This window comes from Varroa jacobsoni, unplaced genomic scaffold (genome assembly GCF_002532875.2).
Source record: "Varroa jacobsoni isolate VJ856 unplaced genomic scaffold, vjacob_1.0 scaffold_97, whole genome shotgun sequence".
Taxonomy (NCBI): domain Eukaryota; kingdom Metazoa; phylum Arthropoda; class Arachnida; order Mesostigmata; family Varroidae; genus Varroa; species Varroa jacobsoni.
This window is the reverse complement of record NW_019212999.1, coordinates 78,486-97,417: the sequence shown is the minus strand read 5'-3', so window position 1 is coordinate 97,417 and position 18,932 is coordinate 78,486. Positions and strand designations below refer to the sequence as shown.

Genomic DNA, 18,932 nt, shown 5'->3' with positions numbered 1-18,932 from the left:
AGTGTATGTGTTGATTTCGATATTATTCAGCAACGTTTCCAATCATGTTCGATACAAGATCAACAATATAATACAACAATACAATAATAATTTTTTCAATACATTTTACCCAGTGTCGATTTTCAGGCTTATTCGGGCGTTTGATATTCTAGAATGATTTGACAATTTTATTCTCAAACGCTAGGCGTAATGCGCAACGATTCCTGTGTTTTTGTTCTGCAGTACCGAGTTCCTAAAGGACAGAAAATTCACGACCTATTCAAATTTGGCGCCAATGATGTCGCTCTTTATAACCGGAAATGCGACGAGGCTATATTTCAACGTCGCCATTTTGATAACCAATGAGGCGCTTCGTAAACATTGATGATTCCGGCGGAAACGCACACGTTTCGGTTCCTCAAGACGGCGGCAATAATTTTCTCTAAGCTTGGAAAAGAGCGGAAAATTGTGCGCGAAACCAGGGATTTCTAATAGGTAAGTCTATTTACTGAGCCGATGTTGGTAAGGAAATTCAACGTTATCAGTGGTTTGCAAAGTAGCTCAAATTTGTTTAGTAGTCGCCACTCCGAAACAGGATGTCGCTTCCTGTTGTTGTGGGCTAAAAATCGAATGTCACTTTCCTTACATTGGTGAACTATGTCTCACGCAGCCGTTGAGTGAAGGGCTTCGGGGTGGTGTTTTGTGGAGTGGAGCGAAAACAGCAGCCAACAAGGCGATGACTTCTATTTAATTGATTAAACTAGGAACATGTTCTGTCGTTAAATAACTGTTTCAAAGGCATTTCACAGAGTTCACTACAACTTAATGTTACCTTTTGATGGGCTTTAGTTGTCGACCACGGCAATGAGCTACCTGGAGTTCGTTCATTAAAATGGAAGTTGTATTAATACAACCTGAAATCAAACTTTTATACCGATGACGGTGGGCAATACACGCACACCTAGTGTATTGTGTGCGAGTTCTTTTATTTCAATTCAATTAGATTAAGTCATTTTGTTTAAAGCGATGCCCAAGAAACTGTCAGAAGCCTCCACTGAGCGCGTAGTGGCATTCTAAGAACAAATAAGCTTCTAAAATTCGCGTGCAATAATGAAAAGTAAGCAAAAGATAAACGTACAATAAAAAAGTAGGCAAAAGATAAGTTTATAAGTCAACTATTGAGCATTGTTGCGACGGACGCTCTTGTGCATGATTAGTGGCATTCTGACCTAACTGGGTCAAAATTTTTGTTGCTGACAGACAGAATGTCTAACCTATCCCCCTTTCAGAACGAAAAATTCAAATATGAGTATATGTATTATTTTGTATAGTGCGATGTGATCATATATCAGTAATTTGTATAAATGCGTTAAAAAATTGTTTTAGATTTTATACTACAGCCCAGATAACACACTCAGCCTTCTAGTTCACCCACACATGTATCTCTCGCTCATATAGGTGCACTATCATTGTGGGAAATTTTGTTGTTTCCCATGGTTTGCGTAGTTTATACGTGACCTATTACTCACAAAAAAAACACTCATTTGCAATATTGCGATAGTTAAAACTCTTAACTCCTGAAGTCCTTGATGTTAACTAAACCGTCGAATATGTTATTTGGGCCTTTGTGTAAAATATTACTATATTTTGAAATCCAAGAATTTACCGATAGATGGTCACAGCACACAATACAAAATAAGAGGTATAAATTAAATAAAAAGGTAAAACATATTGAATTGTACACAATTAAATTTTTTATCATGGGTAGATTAGAATTCAGAATACTTATAACTAAAAATGTTGTTTGTTAAAGGGTCTTCTCTTCCTAAAATACTACCTTTTATTGAAGGTATCAAAGTCTTTGAAAAGTAGGTTATCAACGAGTTCCTTTTGGGTGATTTACAGCGAATGATGTATTGGAATACTACGTGTCTTTACTGTATCCATGTTTAATTCTAAAAAAAGTGACGTTGAGGTGTAATTAGAAAAACTCTTAATCATGTTGGTATTATTGGAAAGTATTATTTCTTAAATGTCTCAGCCCTTTAAAATATAAATCATTTTTAAGCCACTAGGCAGTACGTTGATTAGATAAATATAAGCACTGGATTTACATAGAGATGATGTATAGTTATATGACCACCTGCAGATCGAGTAACTATAGCTCAGAAAAGGAATCGTCTGTCAAGTTAATAGAAATCTGTATTGAATGAGAAGTTACTTCAGCCTCTGGTTACTTTGCACTCCCGGATAATTAAATTACTAATTACAGCATTTGTCAATTTGGCGAGTCCAACTGGGTTTATCAACCCACAGATGTTCTTCGGGTTTCAGGGTCTCTTTTGTTGAATCAAAGTTTCATCATCACTTGAAACGTGGAAAAGTAATTTATTTAGTTGCCCAAATTCGAATATTCTAAACAGCTTACTGTGGTGTCGAACCTTGGATACTTTCTTATTAATATATAATATATCATACATAGATAATTAAATGATGAGTTCACGAGAGCAACTTCTCGTTTGCAAGACAATTTTTTTAATTTCGAGATAAACAATTTGACTTCCATAATATAGACATAAATCTGAAAGAAAACGGCCAGCTGTGATAGCATCCGGTTATTGTGCAATAAATACTTTATTTATTTCATCACATACATATGTGTGAGCGTGTTAAATATAAGATGTGTCAAAGAGTAATCGAAGTTTGATCGTTTTCAAACGTTTCACTCCTCCTCTATATGTATAAACGCAGAGAGTCAGCTGTATTTTAAAACATGAAAAGAAGAGACTCAATCTGCAAAAACACAATTCAGAAGATGATCAAATCCCAGCAGCCATTCTAAAATATTAATCAACCACAATAATGGTATTCCTAAATTCACACATTAAACATCTAAAGAAAAACAAAAATATTCCCCTACTGCAATATATAGTTTCTCAGACACGTTGAAAACACCATAAGCCAGTTAGATGTGTCTATATCTGATAATCAATTTCCCGTAATCGCACTTTAGGTGACAATTATAGGAGCTAAACTGGAGCAAGACAAAAATGGAGGATATGTTTTACCCAATAACGGACGTAACCATCGCGGCGGATGCGTTACTGCCGACCGGGTCTGGTTCGGGTGAGGATGAGAGCGGTGAAGACGGTACTAGCGGCGCTTTGAGTGATTTGACAGAAGGGACGGAAACGTCAGTTCTTGCCCAAAATATGGAGATTACTCAGCCTTTGACTTATCTTCGACAATTGTTACAGACAAGACTCGGATTGAACCTTCGAGGGTATATTTTTACTCTTCAGGATAATCAGCATCTAGATCCGAGCAGAAACCTTGTCGACCAATGCGTACAAGGGGAAGGAATGGTCCAGGTGATTTTATTTTATCTTTCTTCGTTCTATATGTACACTGATATCTATTCGGCCTGGATTCCTGTAAAGATCTGTAGTATTTAACTTAATATTCAATCTCGTTTTATCGCTATGAGCTTTAGGTGAATGTTGAAATTAGCAACAAAGGTGGTATACGTAAGATCAACATTGTCGACGTTCTTAAACCTGCCGATGATTCGCTAGCCGAACTCGAAGAAGTCGAGCAGCCTCACTGCCACCAAAGACATCGAGCAAATAAATCGGCTTCTGGAAACGGCACACACAGTAGCACTAGAAGACATTCTGCGGATACAGCTGCACATAGCAGTGGCGCGGCTAATCATAAGGAAGAACATGTAAGCGTCCTTTATTAGTAGTGGACTCACATTTATATCTAGTGTGGTTAAATACGTGCTTGGATATTTATAGATATAAGTGGTACAATTCCGATGGTGTTACAAATTTTTTTCGATTTTATATTCGTATCTAGATTATTATGCCTTTGTTCTTGCATTTTTAGTTTAATTAGTTGTTGATTAGCATATTGACTTCTACCGGATGAATTATTGGGCTATGGCATCAGGTAACCAAGTGGGTACTGTCGCCGGAGTTTAAGTTAATCATGGCCCGAGAAGGTATTCCAACGAACCCCCGACTGTGGCGGCCAGCTCATACAGAAGCTTGGTTCCGTTGGGCAGCTAGGCACTTCCGTCTGCCGGAAATTTCAGTTAATCCTCATTTGTGGCGGATATCAGGACGGCAGCTAAATGAAATGACGCATGACCAGTTCCTTGAAAAGGTATTCTACTACTTTTACAATTACTGTTATGTCACAGCCAATTGAACTCTTATTAACTCTTATTAACCAAAATAAAATCATTTTAAAAAGAAATTTGAAGTGATTCTCCTGAAATGCTAGCCCTTAAATGTAAACATACTTAAGAAAATATCGTAAGTATTGCCGATATTCGTGAGTCAATGATATATGTTGTAGTAAGCTGTTGGTCTGGTTCTTTAGCAAAATAACTTCGTGTCGATGTTTATCTGAAGAATCTAAAATCAACTATTAGCTGTCGTTAGTTTACATTAGTTTACTACCTTTAGAGCATTTGTGGAGTCATAATACAATAGTACGCCACACATAACATGTGATACCTATCGTCCTGTAAAGGCTCTCATCTGACCAAAAATTATTCACTTGTCAATTACTCTCTAAGCTCAATGTCCAATATATGCATGTAATGTATAAGCGAAGTTTCTAAAACCGATTCGGTTTGCGTTGATGTCTTTTGTTCTGATTTTTTTTTACAGGTACCCTACGATCCGTCAGACCTCATGTGGACGCATATAGAATTAATGAAAAAATGTAAAATTGTCGCGATTGTACACTCTTTATCCGACAAACCTGCCGTGCCAAGCACCAAAAAACTAGGAGAATTTCGTAAATCTTCTGCGCAACAAAACACTTCTACCGGTGAGTATGCAAATCTCTCGCCAGACACCCATCCAAATTGTTTATGTAATTTATATGTATGTGGCAACGTTCGTTTCAAGGAACATATCCTTTACATCTATTGGACTTCTACGTAAACACTTATTGATTTAAATTTATTCATAATACCAATTTATTTACTTCAAAAGTGTTGTTTAATAGTAAGTCCGTAGCCGTGCCTGCGTCTCTCCAAAGTATGTCGGGATAAGTTTATGTATAATTCAGGTATAAAATATCGGGATAATTTCATGTCAGTAATCCCGCGAAAAATCGAGTGAAAAACTTAGGAAAAATTCAATGCGCACTTTTTTAAATTGTAGTAAATGTAATTTTTTCCATTTGTCACAGGTGGTCGAAGGTCAGGTGGAAGTTCTGTCCAGCTAATGCCCTCCAGTCGACAGTCTCTTGAACTCGTTAATAATCGTGGGGGCAACAATGGACAGGTTTGGCGGTTCTTAACCTTGAAGCTATTTCTTTAACTATTTGTTTTATTTATTTAGCTCATAGCTTGGTTTTACGTTCCATGCGGATGTTTGTGTGCAATCTATATAAGAGCATGTTTTGTTGAATCCTGGCTGTTATGGGTCTTACACGTATCCAGCTAATGTATAGCTTGTTCACGATATCATTCAGGTTCAGTTATGGCAGTTCCTTTTGGAGCTACTGACGGATAAAGACGCTCGCGAGTATATTGTGTGGAGCGGAGAGGATGGCGAATTTAAACTTATCAATCCTGAGATGGTTGCTCGGCTATGGGGCTTGCGCAAAAACAAGCCGACTATGAACTATGAGAAGCTCAGCAGAGCACTTCGGTATTATTACGATGGTGATATGATCACAAAGGTTGGTACACTGCACTAGAGTATTAGAAGTAGTGAAGATTATGCTTGTCTAAGGTAACCTTTTTGTAGTCTTAATAAATAAAGTCGCTTGAAAGCAAAAATGCAAACAAAGCGATGTTTATTGAGATCCTTCTATTGGAGAATTACCATTAACACTGATCCTGACGTCTTTCTTTAAATTTCACTTGTCCAAATAATCGAGAGCACTCGCGGAGAAACTTCAGATCAAGAAGACGTTTCTAGCAGATAACACCCTTCTTTGTACCCCTGCATTCGCTCTACTTCACATTCATTATTACTTGAAGCTATAACCAAAGCTAGTCTTTTATGCAAGACCGGCTATAATAATGTACCTCTCTTTGTTTCATCAGCGGTCCCTGGCCGCGACATTCTTAATTTAGCTAGTTTTCTATCGCTTATTGTCAGCATGCCCGTTTATGCTATTAACGTGTTTGGGTCTTCTTTTATTTAAAGATGGCTAATGTGATTTCTATATGTGATGCAAATCGATAGCAAGGATTTCAGAATCAAACTAAGAATTCTCATCAAGCAAAAGCGCTAAAAAATGTAATCATCCATATACTCAAAAACCTTGAAACCATGCCTGCGACCATCTAGTCTAACCACCTATATACTACACCAGTATACTTTGCAAACTAAAAAAACTAACGTGGCATGGTGACCCTATGTTAAACCCTGCTACACTAAGCAGGTGTTGTACAGAGTCTGAATTTGAAGGAGTACAACTCTCTCTCCCCCAATATAAAATACATTCTTCGCATATTCCAAAAACTTAGACCAGTCTTTCAGTTCTTGGAGATCTGTTACGCTGGGCACTATAACTGATCGACCTAAAAGCTTATTAGTCAAATCATTCCAAATTAAGCTGGTATGGAAATGCCTTGAGCTATAGCTCTGTGTACTACTGTACGAATCCTAAACTCATAAAACGTCATAATGTGGTGCTTTACCATTAAGCTATTCCTTCCTCCATCTTAGATTTCTCAGATTAGAAATCTGCTATCGAATCTCAACTAGCCATTGTCTACAATACCCTATTATGTAATTAGTAACAATACTTTATCGGCTTTAAGTATGTTCTTTTACGATGAATGGATTAAATAATGCAGCGAACTCAACCGTTGATTCGAATATTAGGTACTGCAAGATTTACTAAACTCCAACTCGGTAATAATAAATATGAGGTACGAACGCGGTAATTCATTTTTCGCTGCACCACTGACGGCTCTCTAAAGAAAAATAAAATTGAAAGATAACTTGAATGGAATACACTGTTCATTACTTTAATAAATGTCTTTACGGTATATATTAATAAAAATATCATATCATATGTAAGTGTTTGTGCTTACAATCTGAAATCTACTGTTTAGCCTTCATTTCTGCTGATATATTATTGTTTAGAGCATTCAAAGCACTAGTAAGACGTTATTCTGAAATAAAAACTATTTTCAGGTGCAGGGAAAACGTTTCGCGTACAAATTCGTTGTAGACCTCAAACAGTTGATCGGCTATGATGCTGCGGAACTGAATCGATTGGTGATCGCGGCGGAACAGAAAAAGATTCAAATGAGTCTTGGAGAAAATGCGGGAGCCACCGTGGATTAGAGTGACAGTACCGCGGCGATGATAATTTAAGCATATTTAAGGGTATTATTTTAGTGAAAGCACTGATTTTTGTTTTCTTTTCTATATGCTTTTTATTTTTATATAATTCCCACCTTCGTCTTCTTCTATAAAATGTAGATAAAGGAGGGGACTAGCGATCAAGATACATCCTTAATAGGTAGTTATCATTAAATATTTGGCATTATTACATTGGTGTATAAGATGATGTGTAAAGATGTACAATCAACCTAAAGTAGATAAAATTAAACTGTGGTCGAGGCGACGATGCTAGACAAACACTGATTTGAGATGAGATGATGCCAGAAATAACGGTGAGAATGCATTCATTTATTATACAGCTTCTATTATCGACAAGTCACGCAAGTGCATCATCCGCGGAATACTCAATATTTCTGAAAAGGGCCATATTGATTTCGAAGTTTGCCTGATGGGGTAAATATGTATTATGTGACAAATCAATTTACGGGGTATCTGATCGTAGGTGGCATTGCTTTTTTCCTGCTTGGTCGCAATTGACTGTGAGTGCATTGGCTAACGGGCGTAGAGAGTAGATCTTCCGCGAACACTGATTGTATTCTCGTTAAAGGAATTGAATTTTAAACCCTAAATCAAGTCAGCAGCCTTAAGGGTGAAGCCTACTGCTCTAACGTGAAACAGTTTTTAGTTCTAAAACACGTTACGCGCAATGTTTTGTTTAAGTCGAAACGATTCACAGTTACAATACGAAATGTCACAAGATTTCACTGTCGAATCAAATATGATCGGAGCTGGCATACAATAATCATTATATAGAAGCCATATACAATCAACGGATATAATGGAGCGAAAAGTTTGACGCGGTATTTATTACAGATTTCGATGATTTGCTGCGCTTGGCGTAACGACTTGCACTTTCTCTGGACCTTTGATTGCAAGCGATTAATGTAACTCTCGCCTCGTCAGTTTTTTTTTGATCAATATTTGATGGGATTGAGTATGATTTTTTTGTCGTTCAATCAATGACATAATCTGAGAAACACTTGCAATGAAGGTTGTGTATAAAATGTTAAACCATTGTATAGTAAATACCGAAAAGGAAAAATGTGCACAGATGCAGCTAGCAGTCTGTTTAAAATCAAATCGTATGATAGCTAGAAAGCGTGTGAAATAGTGATGCTAAGGGTTTATTGAATAAACCTGCTCAGTTGGTTGGTCGTCCATTGGTATGGATTGTGTGCTTACGTGTGTGCGTGGCTGTGAAGCAATTGACAGCTTGGGAGATACCAGAACTTCTAATTCTGACAGAAGTTATTCTTTTGCATGTGAATAAATACAAGTGAATATAAGTAGATTTAGAGAAGGAAGACTGTGTATATTTTTTGGGTTGGAGTATCCGATCGTTTGTTGGTATTTACTGAAATGCAAACTGTTACAACAAATAAATATAAATTACTGAAATTGCATACAGCGAGTTCATTAGTAAAGCCATAAGCAAATACAACCATAATTGAGAGTGATAACATAATTATTCGCGAAATCAATTGCACAGAGAAAGGGAATAAGAACACTTGGCTTCGTTTAACATGCCATGTTTATAAGCAAAGGACTGTTAGCTGGCGGCTTACAATTAGGTCTCCCAAGGAATGAGTCAGTGCATTTTTGTGGGCGTTTTTAGTATGTTACTAGCACACCTAAAAATCTTGTTTAGGATTATAAGCTTGCGCCACTAGACGCACTAACTTGGCCTTGGCTTGCTATGTATATAGTAAAATTGCTGATAGAGAACGCAAGTTTCGCGGCTTTAGTGTCTAATTGTTTGCTTATATTATTATGATTATATACGATACTGAACGCTCGGGTTGTGCGATTTGTGCAAAGGAGTCCAAAAGGTCATACCCGATGATGAAAGTAAAAAAATATTTAAAGGAAAATGACTTGAATAAGATAATATATTTATTGTTAGGGTGCTCATCCCGGAGCTATGATCTTCCAATCCTCTCCCTGGAATAATCAAAAAAAGATGGAATACCGGCTGGAAAGGCAATAATAGAAGGAGATCTGACACTCCAACTTGTTTCAAAAATTTGAATTAAATCGCGTTCGGTTCAAAGATATAAGATTTGCTTGTATCGTATTGTCAAATTAAAACCAATAATTTTTGTAGGCAATTGCTGTTACTAGTAACCGCTAGGTGTTTTATCATTATATGCATATAACTCTAGGAAGCGACGTGAGCTGAACACCTACTACTAAAATCAAAACAATCATTTCCAGTGAATACCACCCACAAATTATTAACGTTAGGTTTACCCTTATGCGGCTTAGGCAAGCTAGAAATTTCTGTTCCCTCACATTCTCATTCGTATGTTTAACTCAAGACCAACTGGAAAAAGCTGTAATAGTTCAAGACCCTGTTCGTCCAGATTTTCCTTTTGGTGATAATAACTGAAATAAAGCGGCTTGAGATTAGGGCTGGTAAAAGGATACTAAATGTTTACCAGTTCACTCGCCGTAGTTCGCCTCAAAATCTCGTGTTTGTCTCGTGTTCTTGTTATCTGTGAAAGGCGACAACCATGGAAAATATTTGGTATTTTGTAGTCTGATAGAGAAATGCACTAAAATATTTTTATCCGGTGTTATTTTAGAGCTCTCGTTAATCTATAGGATATTCTGTATAGTTACTTGTTAATTTAATACACTAAGCACCAACGGAAAGATTATATCGTTCTAGATGAGATAAATATGTATATGAGATTTTACATTTGCATTTACACTTATATGCGTCTGACAGCCTGTATGTTTTGCTGAGCTCACCACTTTTCATCTACTCCCTTGAACGATTGGTAAATATTCGCATCTATCGGAGGTGATTATGTAGGCCCTTTGCGACCGGTGCCACAATAGTGCCGTGATGGTCAGACAGCCAGAAACTCCTGAACTCAATGGTTGAGGGTGTTTCTTACTAACGGCCGTTACCATTGCCGTAGCTGCTATTTTTTGGCGGCAGTTGCGGCAGCGAATTGTTGTTATTGTAGTGTCTATATCTCGGGGCCTGCGGCCTTAGTCACCCGTTTGAGAAATGAGCATCGTACTTAGGTCTTTATATTGTTGAGGTTCAAGTAGACTTCTCTGCTCCGAAAAACGAAAAATAAAATTAGCAGTCGGACTATTTTCGTCTGATGTAGTTGCGAGAAGGTTAGTACAGCGTTGTTGGCTAGCTGGCCGAGCAGTTACTTGATATTGCGACTTCCTGAAGGCATTTCTGAGCTCTTTGTAGGCGATCGGAAAAAGAATAGCGGTAAATCGTCAACTACAAGGAAGAACATTTCAGGGCAACATACCAAACACTCCTCAAAAAAGTTTCCAGTGCGCCATTTCGTTGCGGTGGCGGCGGCTACTATTGATGCTCGAGTTAGCCTTTCAGCTAGAAAACAAAGGAGACAGAGAGAAGAGATTGGAAAGTCAGAGGAAGATTTCGCCGTGTTTTAGCTGCCTGATCGGCGGCTGCACCAACCGACTGGCGACTAATGCTTCGTAGATGAGAAATGGAGAATGGCAGACCGTCGCAGTATGTATCTCCTTCTTTTCCTTGGACCACCAGTACTGTAATGAGGTTATACTGTAGTGCTTCGGGTCAGCATATGTCCTCCGATATCCCGAGCTAGAAAATACCATCTTGAAAAAGTGTCTGATAACTACGCGGCTTTAGAACACACTCACTATAGTTTGTGCTTTGAGAACATTGACTGCGACCGGCGTAACTCTCCTACATTTACTGTTGCCGCTTTTGCAAATTTGTTCTACTGACCACCTTTTCGCAACGGTTTCTACCGAAGGCTTTCTGTTTAGAAACCTTTCACTAGAGAGAGGAAACTGTTTGAGCTAGGAGCTGCGCGTCTGAAAAAAATGGAGCATCAGAGTAGTAGCACTGAAACCGGTTACCCTCCATTCTCCAATGTGGTTATCTCGACGTAAGCGTTTGTCCAATGCTCCGGGGCATTCCCTTTCAGGTCTGAAGAACAAACTGCATTGCCTTAGGATATTATACATTGTAAGATATTATCATGAAGGTATGGCAGACATGCAGTTCTATCATACTGTTCACATCACAATCAAGATGATCCTATGAATAGGCTTCTGCGACACGCATATACACAATCACTGCTTTAAACGTGCAAGACAACATTTGTTTACTCCAGCAATTATTCGCAGGCGACGCCTGTTCTCAGTCGCACACGGGCTTGATCTGGAGGCGTTGTTTTTGTTGCTGCTGTTTCTGTCATTGTTTTCACTGTCGCTGTTGTAATCTCTTCCGCAACATTCTTCCGTGACGATTGCTGATTGCCCTCTTCCGATCTGTCAGTCTGTCAAGGCTTCCAACCCTCCAGGGTGTCGATGGCCTATAGCTCTATAGCTGCTGGCCCTCAACATGATTGAATAGGAAAACCTCCTCTACCTTCTTTATGACAGCACAGGCCTGGCGAGACATTACCACGCAGCGACTGCAACATAATACCGGTGACCATTGCATATCCTTTTAGGTCGTGCCATACACGTAAAGATTGTCACCAGTGTGCTATCGTTTGGGAACATGCTTGCTGTTCACAGAAGGCAATAATAACTGTGATGCAAGCAAGAGATTTACTGAAAAGAGCCAGCTTTTCTACATATGTCACTTGCAGGAAGCGACTCCGACGATGTTTTTGACTTGAAGACAGAATCGTAGAGCCTCGAGATGGTACAAGCAGGCCTGCTCATCAACGACGAGTAAGGCTTGCTACCATATAGGGAACATGTTACTTCTGTATTCCAGATATAACAGGTGATCGTGCGTGTATAGAAATTTCTTCATCAGTAAATTAAGTAGCTTCCAAAAACGCCCTCGACGACACGATTATTAAGGCCATGAAAATCAGATTAATAATAGCAAAGCCTCTCATCTAAGCGATGAACTGGAGATGTACGACTCTACAGATGTAATTATGCTGGTAACGTGTGAAGCCCCATAAGGATACGATTTCAAATGATATTCAGTTGACTATCCGCGTATATAGAGCTTTACAATTATATCAAAGGGCAAATGTACACTGGTGTATTGCTAGCGTTAAATACGAGCAACAAAAGGTGTAAATAAAGCGGAGGAGGCGGAATGAGGTTCTTTTGTGGCATTGAACAGCGAAAGCTGATATAAACGGTAAGTGCCAAAAGTTGCGGTCGTTTTCGTTTCTTTTAATAAAGTCTTTTGATTCTAGGCAGGTAATGATGTCAATATATGACCGCGACACCGTAGCTGATATCTAGAGTACACAACTTAATGATTGTGCAGACGCTTCTATAAAAATTATATCTAAGACTGTACTATATTTTAATTCAGTGGCACATCGTTTTTCTTATCTCTTATACTTTTTTTTGCCTCTTATCGGTATGTATCTCTAACCTAAATGTTCATCTGTAGAAACAGGTTAGTCTTGCCGGTCCATTGTTTTCAGTTATAGTGCTTAGAGTTACATTTACCTAGGCTTTCAATAGTTGTGGTAGCGAGTGGTAGGGCCAATTATGCCTGAATAGAGAGCTTTCGCTATAGATCTTTTGGCGACAAGCTAGGTGGGTTTATTAAGGGGAATACTTTTTCTAAATGATAAATCCACTGAAGAACAACTAAATAACAATGAGGACATCTAGCCCTTCTTTCTATTCATCAAACCTTTTCTTTTTCGGATCTTACATCCTGTCGACTAAGACTGACTTTCAGCTTTAATTCGCTTTGCGGACGTCAACGAAGTTCGTTCAAAACCTCATCTAACGGATGATGACACTTACGCGAAATACGAGAAATATTAAGGATGACAATGACGATAGTGAAAATAATAATAGAAATAGTGACAAGATATTTGTTCTTAAAAATGTAATTGCATTATATCAATGTATAATCACAGAACTTGGAATTCATATTTTCAAGGTCGGTGCATTCTATGGGAAAGATTGCCCAACGGTAATACCACAGCACATAGTGTTTAGTAGCATCTGAGGTATAATGCACCACATCCTGTATAGTTACACAAAGCCACTGACGTATTCCACTGCCCCACATACTGTGTGACAAGATTCCTGTAGTAGAAAACGGGCCGGTTCGTTCTATCCGGCCTTTTCCAGGCTCCACTAGTCATAGCTCCCGTTTTAATAGTCAATATCGTTCTTTCCCATGTGTTGAAAGAGATAAAAGGGAGCTTAAATCTGCATTTCATATCCTCTCTAAATCTCCTAGAAGGTATACGGATCTGTTCAACGACAAGGGATGCAGACCCAAACCGAAAGTTTCACTCGGTTAAGTTTTTAGAACTGCTTCAGTGAGAATTGTTATCAGACAATTTAGGTAACGTAGAAAGCAGTCGTAGCCATCTTTACCCTGAAAAAGGCCAGGGTCGTGCGCCTTCAAGACTTTCTTGAAGGCGCACGTATTTCTATACTGGCAATTATCGCTCGCAGCATCCTCCCCGTGATGTGCTCTGCGTACATCTGGCCCTTCATGCACAAGATATTTGAAGCTATGTTCACGCATTTCAGTTTCGTGCTGCCTATGTTGAGCGTGTCGAAAGCAGCACGGCGGCTCGAAGGCGGAACTTAACGACGTCTGTCTTATTTATGTTGATCAACACCCGACCTCATCCATGTAACTCTACAGTCTGGCAAAGCTTGCTATATATGAAACCTATTCCTTCCAAAAATGATAAGATTGTCGGCGTACCTTTACCGTACTTTTACCCGTCCCGTCAGATTCTGAACACGGAGTGGCAGGAGAGAAAGGCAAGGGACTTAGGTTATAATTCTGCGCAACGTCAATTGATTGGACCAAGACAGTACTTGAACAACTCCGTCATCTATGCTCATCGAATTTCTAAAGTATTGCCCTAATTAAATATAGGGTGTTCTTTGGAACTCCGTATTCTGCTACCTTTATTAATGCCAACTTCAAATTCCGGAACGCAGCGAAAAAAAGCTTGTTTTGGTTTGTGACAGATGCGGTTTACCTCCTGTAGCCGTATGTTACGTATCGTAAGGGTGGACGGTAATAATATTTTGTTTTGCTTTGAAAAGGATTATATATATTTCAAATACGTTTGCTCGAAGAATATAGAAGTCTCAAGAAAAAAAAATAAATTGAGCTAAGCTGCGCTATCTGAAACGAATCGATTCTTTCGTATAGGCAAACATGAGTCTCTAAAACGATTGCTTTAAATAATGACACATTAATTTCTAGTTGACAATAAAACCAGCAGTAAAACTGTGACGAAAAGTACAGGTAGCAAAATTACGAAGGATATATATTACCTACGTTTTGCAAAATCTTTATTAGAGATGGTTTCAAAGGCCCATAAATCTTGCTTGCAGTCCATGAGCACGCACACATTTGGCTTTTGATATAACATTTGAACCAATCATATTTCTATCTATTGTGAAATATCTAAGTATTTTTGGGAAAATATCTCAATATAACTGATTCGCTTTATTGCAACGTATCTATATGTTACTTCCGCATTTCGAAATTATCCGCATCGATCATTTCTCAGGTATCTTTTTTAATAAACAATTCGGTGTTTTGAGTTCCCAGTGGCAGCGATGATGAGGCATAAAATGCGTAAAAATAAATAGTCATGTCCTGTCAATTAGTGAAACTAGCGATAAGATGCCATAAAAATGACCTCATGTACATTTGCTTCTAAGCAAGAAAACGGTGCGTTTTGCGTAAATGCAGTAAATCTTTGATTTCCTGTAAAATTTCCTGTAAAAATAAGCATCGTCGGTGGAAATGCCACATAGAAAATTTAGTTTTACAGGGCCCTGCGAGACCAATCTTCCGAACAGAGATATTCCTGACAGCTCGGGGCCACAATGTAATGCTGGTGCCAGATCTGGCGCGATTAAAACGACACCCCTTGAATAGCAAAGAATCAATCTCATTTGTTGATTCGGCTGAATCAATGACGTGTCTTGATCATCGGATGCGAAGCGTTAGAGATGCTATATGGAAGAATAAAGTCTGCAGCCCGTCGAAAGACCTTAACAATCGGAAAAACAATCGCCTAACCCATACAATTGCACGGCACGATCGACAGCGAATGATGACAACAGACAACAGCACTGGGATGAAGTGGCTTTGGCCGGCAAATCGGGACTAGCGAGGAGCTAACAAACCAGCCAAACGGTCAGTTAGCCAGCCGGCACGTTTGATCTTCTTCCAACACAGAGGCCTTACGTCTCCCTAAAAGAGACGATGTGCGAAAGGTTACGATTCGCGATGCAAGTCATGTGTGATAAGCTATATTGAGACAACATGTCGCTTCTGTCCATAAGTGAGCTGCAAGAGCCCGCTAAGAGAGCGTAGTCTATGAGGCGCCAGCCTATGGACAATGACCGAATGAATGGCTACAAGAGACGGCCTTGCATTCTAATAGCTTGCGAGAGTCTCTACATGATGTGCTACCATCGAGGTGTTAATGTATAAAAGAAACCTATAGGTACCCCACTGATTCCGACACTCAACAGAGGAAACTCTATCTAGCTGTGTCTGTGATATGAGGAAGCAAATGAGATGCGAGGCGACTCTGATGATAATGCCTCAAGAAAGGCTCGCTTTATACGCTGCTTGACCAAGAGAACCGAGCGTCAACAATGCGCTTCGCTAATTTCGAGTCTGCTGGAAACCGGACGCAACATTGTGCCATCAACTGATTCTCCCATTGAATAAGTATTAGATTCGATTTTGATCATGGGCAAAGCAAACGAGTAGCTACGTGGCGACGCGGGTGTTTTCTAAACCGTGTACTACACTATTGACACCTTTGTACCATAAAGTATAACGTACGTATTCGTCAACTGGCTGACGCCTAGCAAAACTAACGAATTTTGAATTCTTATTTAATAGTATCGTATATAAATAGGTTTGCAATAATAGTAATAGTATATGTTTTTTTTCTAGTAAAAGACTGCGCTTCTTGTGATTGCTTGCGTAGGAGACGATACGTCGTTATCAGACGATGATTCAATTATTCGTTCGTCTCTGTCGACGGAAGACCTGAGGGATGGTACATGTACGCGCATATACTGCAAACCAGGAAACAATCGTTTCCAACACATGCGAACGATACATTCATCTAGAACCACTGAAGTAAACATTTTTTTCGATTATTTCGATCAAACTTGATAACCGCTTGGTTAGCAAGTAGGGACTGAGGGCGCGTATTTAGTGAGGTGCTACGACAACTTTTTTTTTTTTCGAGAAACTCTCAAACAGATCCCCACTGCGTTTCTTTGTCTCATAATAGTTCCGGTCAAAAAAAAACGTGTTAGCCACTTTAAGCAGCGCCGTATAGATGGCTAAATGAAGAGAGTTACGAAATGAAGCGTGAAAACTTCGTTGCAGATCTTGCTTCAGCAGGCAACGTTATTACCCTCATCATCATTGTTGCGTTGCCGCACATCTCGCTTTGAGATCAGTTACATTTATGACTGATATGTCCCATTAGACTTCAAATGAAAGACTCTCGATTATTTTGCTTTTCTATGAAAGTAGATAGTGTCTGTGTCAGTTATCCCGTGCGCAGTCACCCTCCAGCTTTCAAAACGAACGAACACGATCATTACTGTGCCGAAGCTGAACGTTCACATCTGCTCATCACAACTAATCTTGGAATCATCTGACAACAACCAATAACATGTTCTTCTTCGTCTTGGACGGCAAATCTTTACGAGATAATAAAGCAGAAATATGGCCAAACACAGATTTATTATACAATGACACAACAGGTACGAAGTCTTCAGTAGCATTTGTTGAAATCGAACACGTGTTTCTTAGAGTTAGGTTTCAATGCAGACGTAAAATTTCGATACCTAGAGGATAATTGTTAGTTGCTAAGCAGGGCGACGAGCGCGCGCGATAGCTTGGTGGGTAGCGTATTTGCCTACTAGTCGTAGGGACACGCTATGGTGTAGGTTCAAACCAGGGCGTATCTAAAAGGTAGACGTATAAAACACGATGCAGCCATTTTATCAAATTCAGGTCGGGACAGCTAAGAAAGTTAATAGGAGTCGGCCCAGTAATCGTCCTTCGATATATATTCACCCTCCAAAATTTTTCAAATGAAGTGCCTAGTTGCCACTTCAGTTGAAGCAGTGCAACAACACCGAAAATTCAAATACGTATAGGTGTAGGTGTCATGCAGATTATATTCATTTTTTGAATCTTCCGGTCAGTCTTAGATTAACAGCATGATCATTCGCGACATCATAGTCGGACGAGTTTGTAATGTGTTTTACATGGCTGAAGTTACGATACATAGGCTTCCTATTGCAATAGGTGGCAAGATAACAACCGACCATAATGTGATACGTCCATTTTATGGTACGTTTGACTTGCTAATCTTCAAAGTGGCTTAGCTCCTAGGGTTTTTTTCTATTTATCTCCTAGCTGAGTAACGGACAACAATTTAACTACGCGAATATCATGTCCTATTTTTAACCATACAGATATGTAGCAATAGTAACAATTTGCTTAAATAGTCAATGGTCAGCTTGCTATCACGCAACAAGCTTTCATTCGACTATTGTCATGTCTGTCCTTTTGGTTTAACATGTCGATGAACAAGCAAAGTCGACCACAGAAAACGAAAAATAATTGCAGATCTGAAAAAACCAGACAGACCGAAGGTGCCTAGCATTTTCCATTCCGAGGTTAATGACTGAAGTTGAGTTTCTGCTTGTGGAGTTCGAAACAAGGAGTTCAAGAAACAGAGTGTGCATTGCAGGGTAAACCATGAAGTTATGGAAAACGGCCGAACACTCGGAAAAACCCTGACGACATTAGATGCACGTCGATGGCCGTTTGAGCCTGGCTGAAGAGAGGCGATTATTAGGCTATATTTAAAATGTAATGACCTCTTATTGTACGAGTCCTGATCGAAGTTAAATTTTGGCACGGAAAATGAGTTTTTGAACCTGGGCTTTTCAGGAAAGGGTTATTCAGTGTTGAGAAAAATGCGAGGCGCCATTTGCGTTCATCGCTTCATGGGCTTTCGTGTAGGAGGAAAGTCGATGAACTGTTATTAAAATGGCATGAACAGCAAATGAATTATGTGGGTAAAAGTTACGATTAACAATAAGAGGCTCCGTCGTAACGAAAAAGATAAAATTAAAGTTTTATTTGCCGAGTATGGTACTCAACAATCAGATGAAACTTCTGTTGCGAGTCATGTCAACACCTCACTAGCTGTCGAAGCCTGAGCCGGATCAAGTTCTTGCCCTACGCATTATTACATTGCGCTTAACCTGCGCAGAAAGAAATTGTATGCAAAGCCACTTCCTAATGAAAAGTTGCGCCAAACTAGGAAGTTTGTACGTTTTAGTTGTACAAATTTCGACAATGTAGTGAGCAAACATAGTTGGCCAAAATCATAGTTCGCTTTGATAATCTGTGCTCGTTTCAAGTGGCAAGTTAGAGCCGGTCATCTCTTCGATGTCTTTTGATTCCAAAACATATTTCTCCGAATTCACTATAATTGGAAGTTTCTTTTATGTCATCGCTAATAGAGTGATCATGATTAATTGAAGTTCAACAATACCCTAGTG

The 18,932-nt window shown here is 39.1% G+C and overlaps 2 protein-coding genes across 3 annotated transcripts in view; both read left to right on the top strand.

Moving 5' to 3' along the window:
- Window positions 1-319: 319 nt before the first annotated feature.
- LOC111264555 (DNA-binding protein Ets97D) lies at window positions 320-8,773 on the top strand. 2 transcript variants are annotated; one of them, XM_022840577.2, is made up of 8 exons: window positions 320-474; window positions 2,993-3,350; window positions 3,473-3,706; window positions 3,934-4,149; window positions 4,662-4,824; window positions 5,191-5,285; window positions 5,476-5,685; window positions 7,158-8,773. In XM_022840577.2, exons 2-8 carry the CDS (start codon window positions 3,030-3,032, stop codon window positions 7,308-7,310), a joined length of 1,392 nt encoding a protein of 463 aa, XP_022696312.1. In that variant the 5' UTR covers window positions 320-474; window positions 2,993-3,029; the 3' UTR covers window positions 7,311-8,773. The 2 variants fall into 2 exon arrangements, with proteins under 2 accessions (XP_022696312.1, XP_022696302.1); XM_022840567.2 differs by lacking the exon at window positions 320-474 and adding an exon at window positions 613-1,096.
- A 2,686-nt stretch (window positions 8,774-11,459) lies between these two features.
- The window catches only part of LOC111264517 (uncharacterized), a 33,639-nt gene continuing 26,166 nt past the window's right edge, over window positions 11,460-18,932 (top strand). Inside the window, exon 1 of the mRNA XM_022840510.2 lies at window positions 11,460-12,504. The gene's annotated coding sequence lies outside the window, so the exon portion shown is untranslated. The remainder of the gene's footprint in view (window positions 12,505-18,932) is intronic.

Excerpts from the sequence above, each read along its gene's own strand:
- LOC111264555 (XM_022840577.2), top strand. The coding sequence starts at position 3,030 with ATGGAGGATATGTTTTACCCAATAACGGACGTAACCATCGCGGCGGAT. Across the intron at positions 4,150-4,661 it reads ATGACCAGTTCCTTGAAAAG|GTACCCTACGATCCGTCAGA; the intron begins GTATTCTACTAC and ends TTTTTTTTACAG. Across the intron at positions 5,286-5,475 it reads GTGGGGGCAACAATGGACAG|GTTCAGTTATGGCAGTTCCT; the intron begins GTTTGGCGGTTC and ends GATATCATTCAG.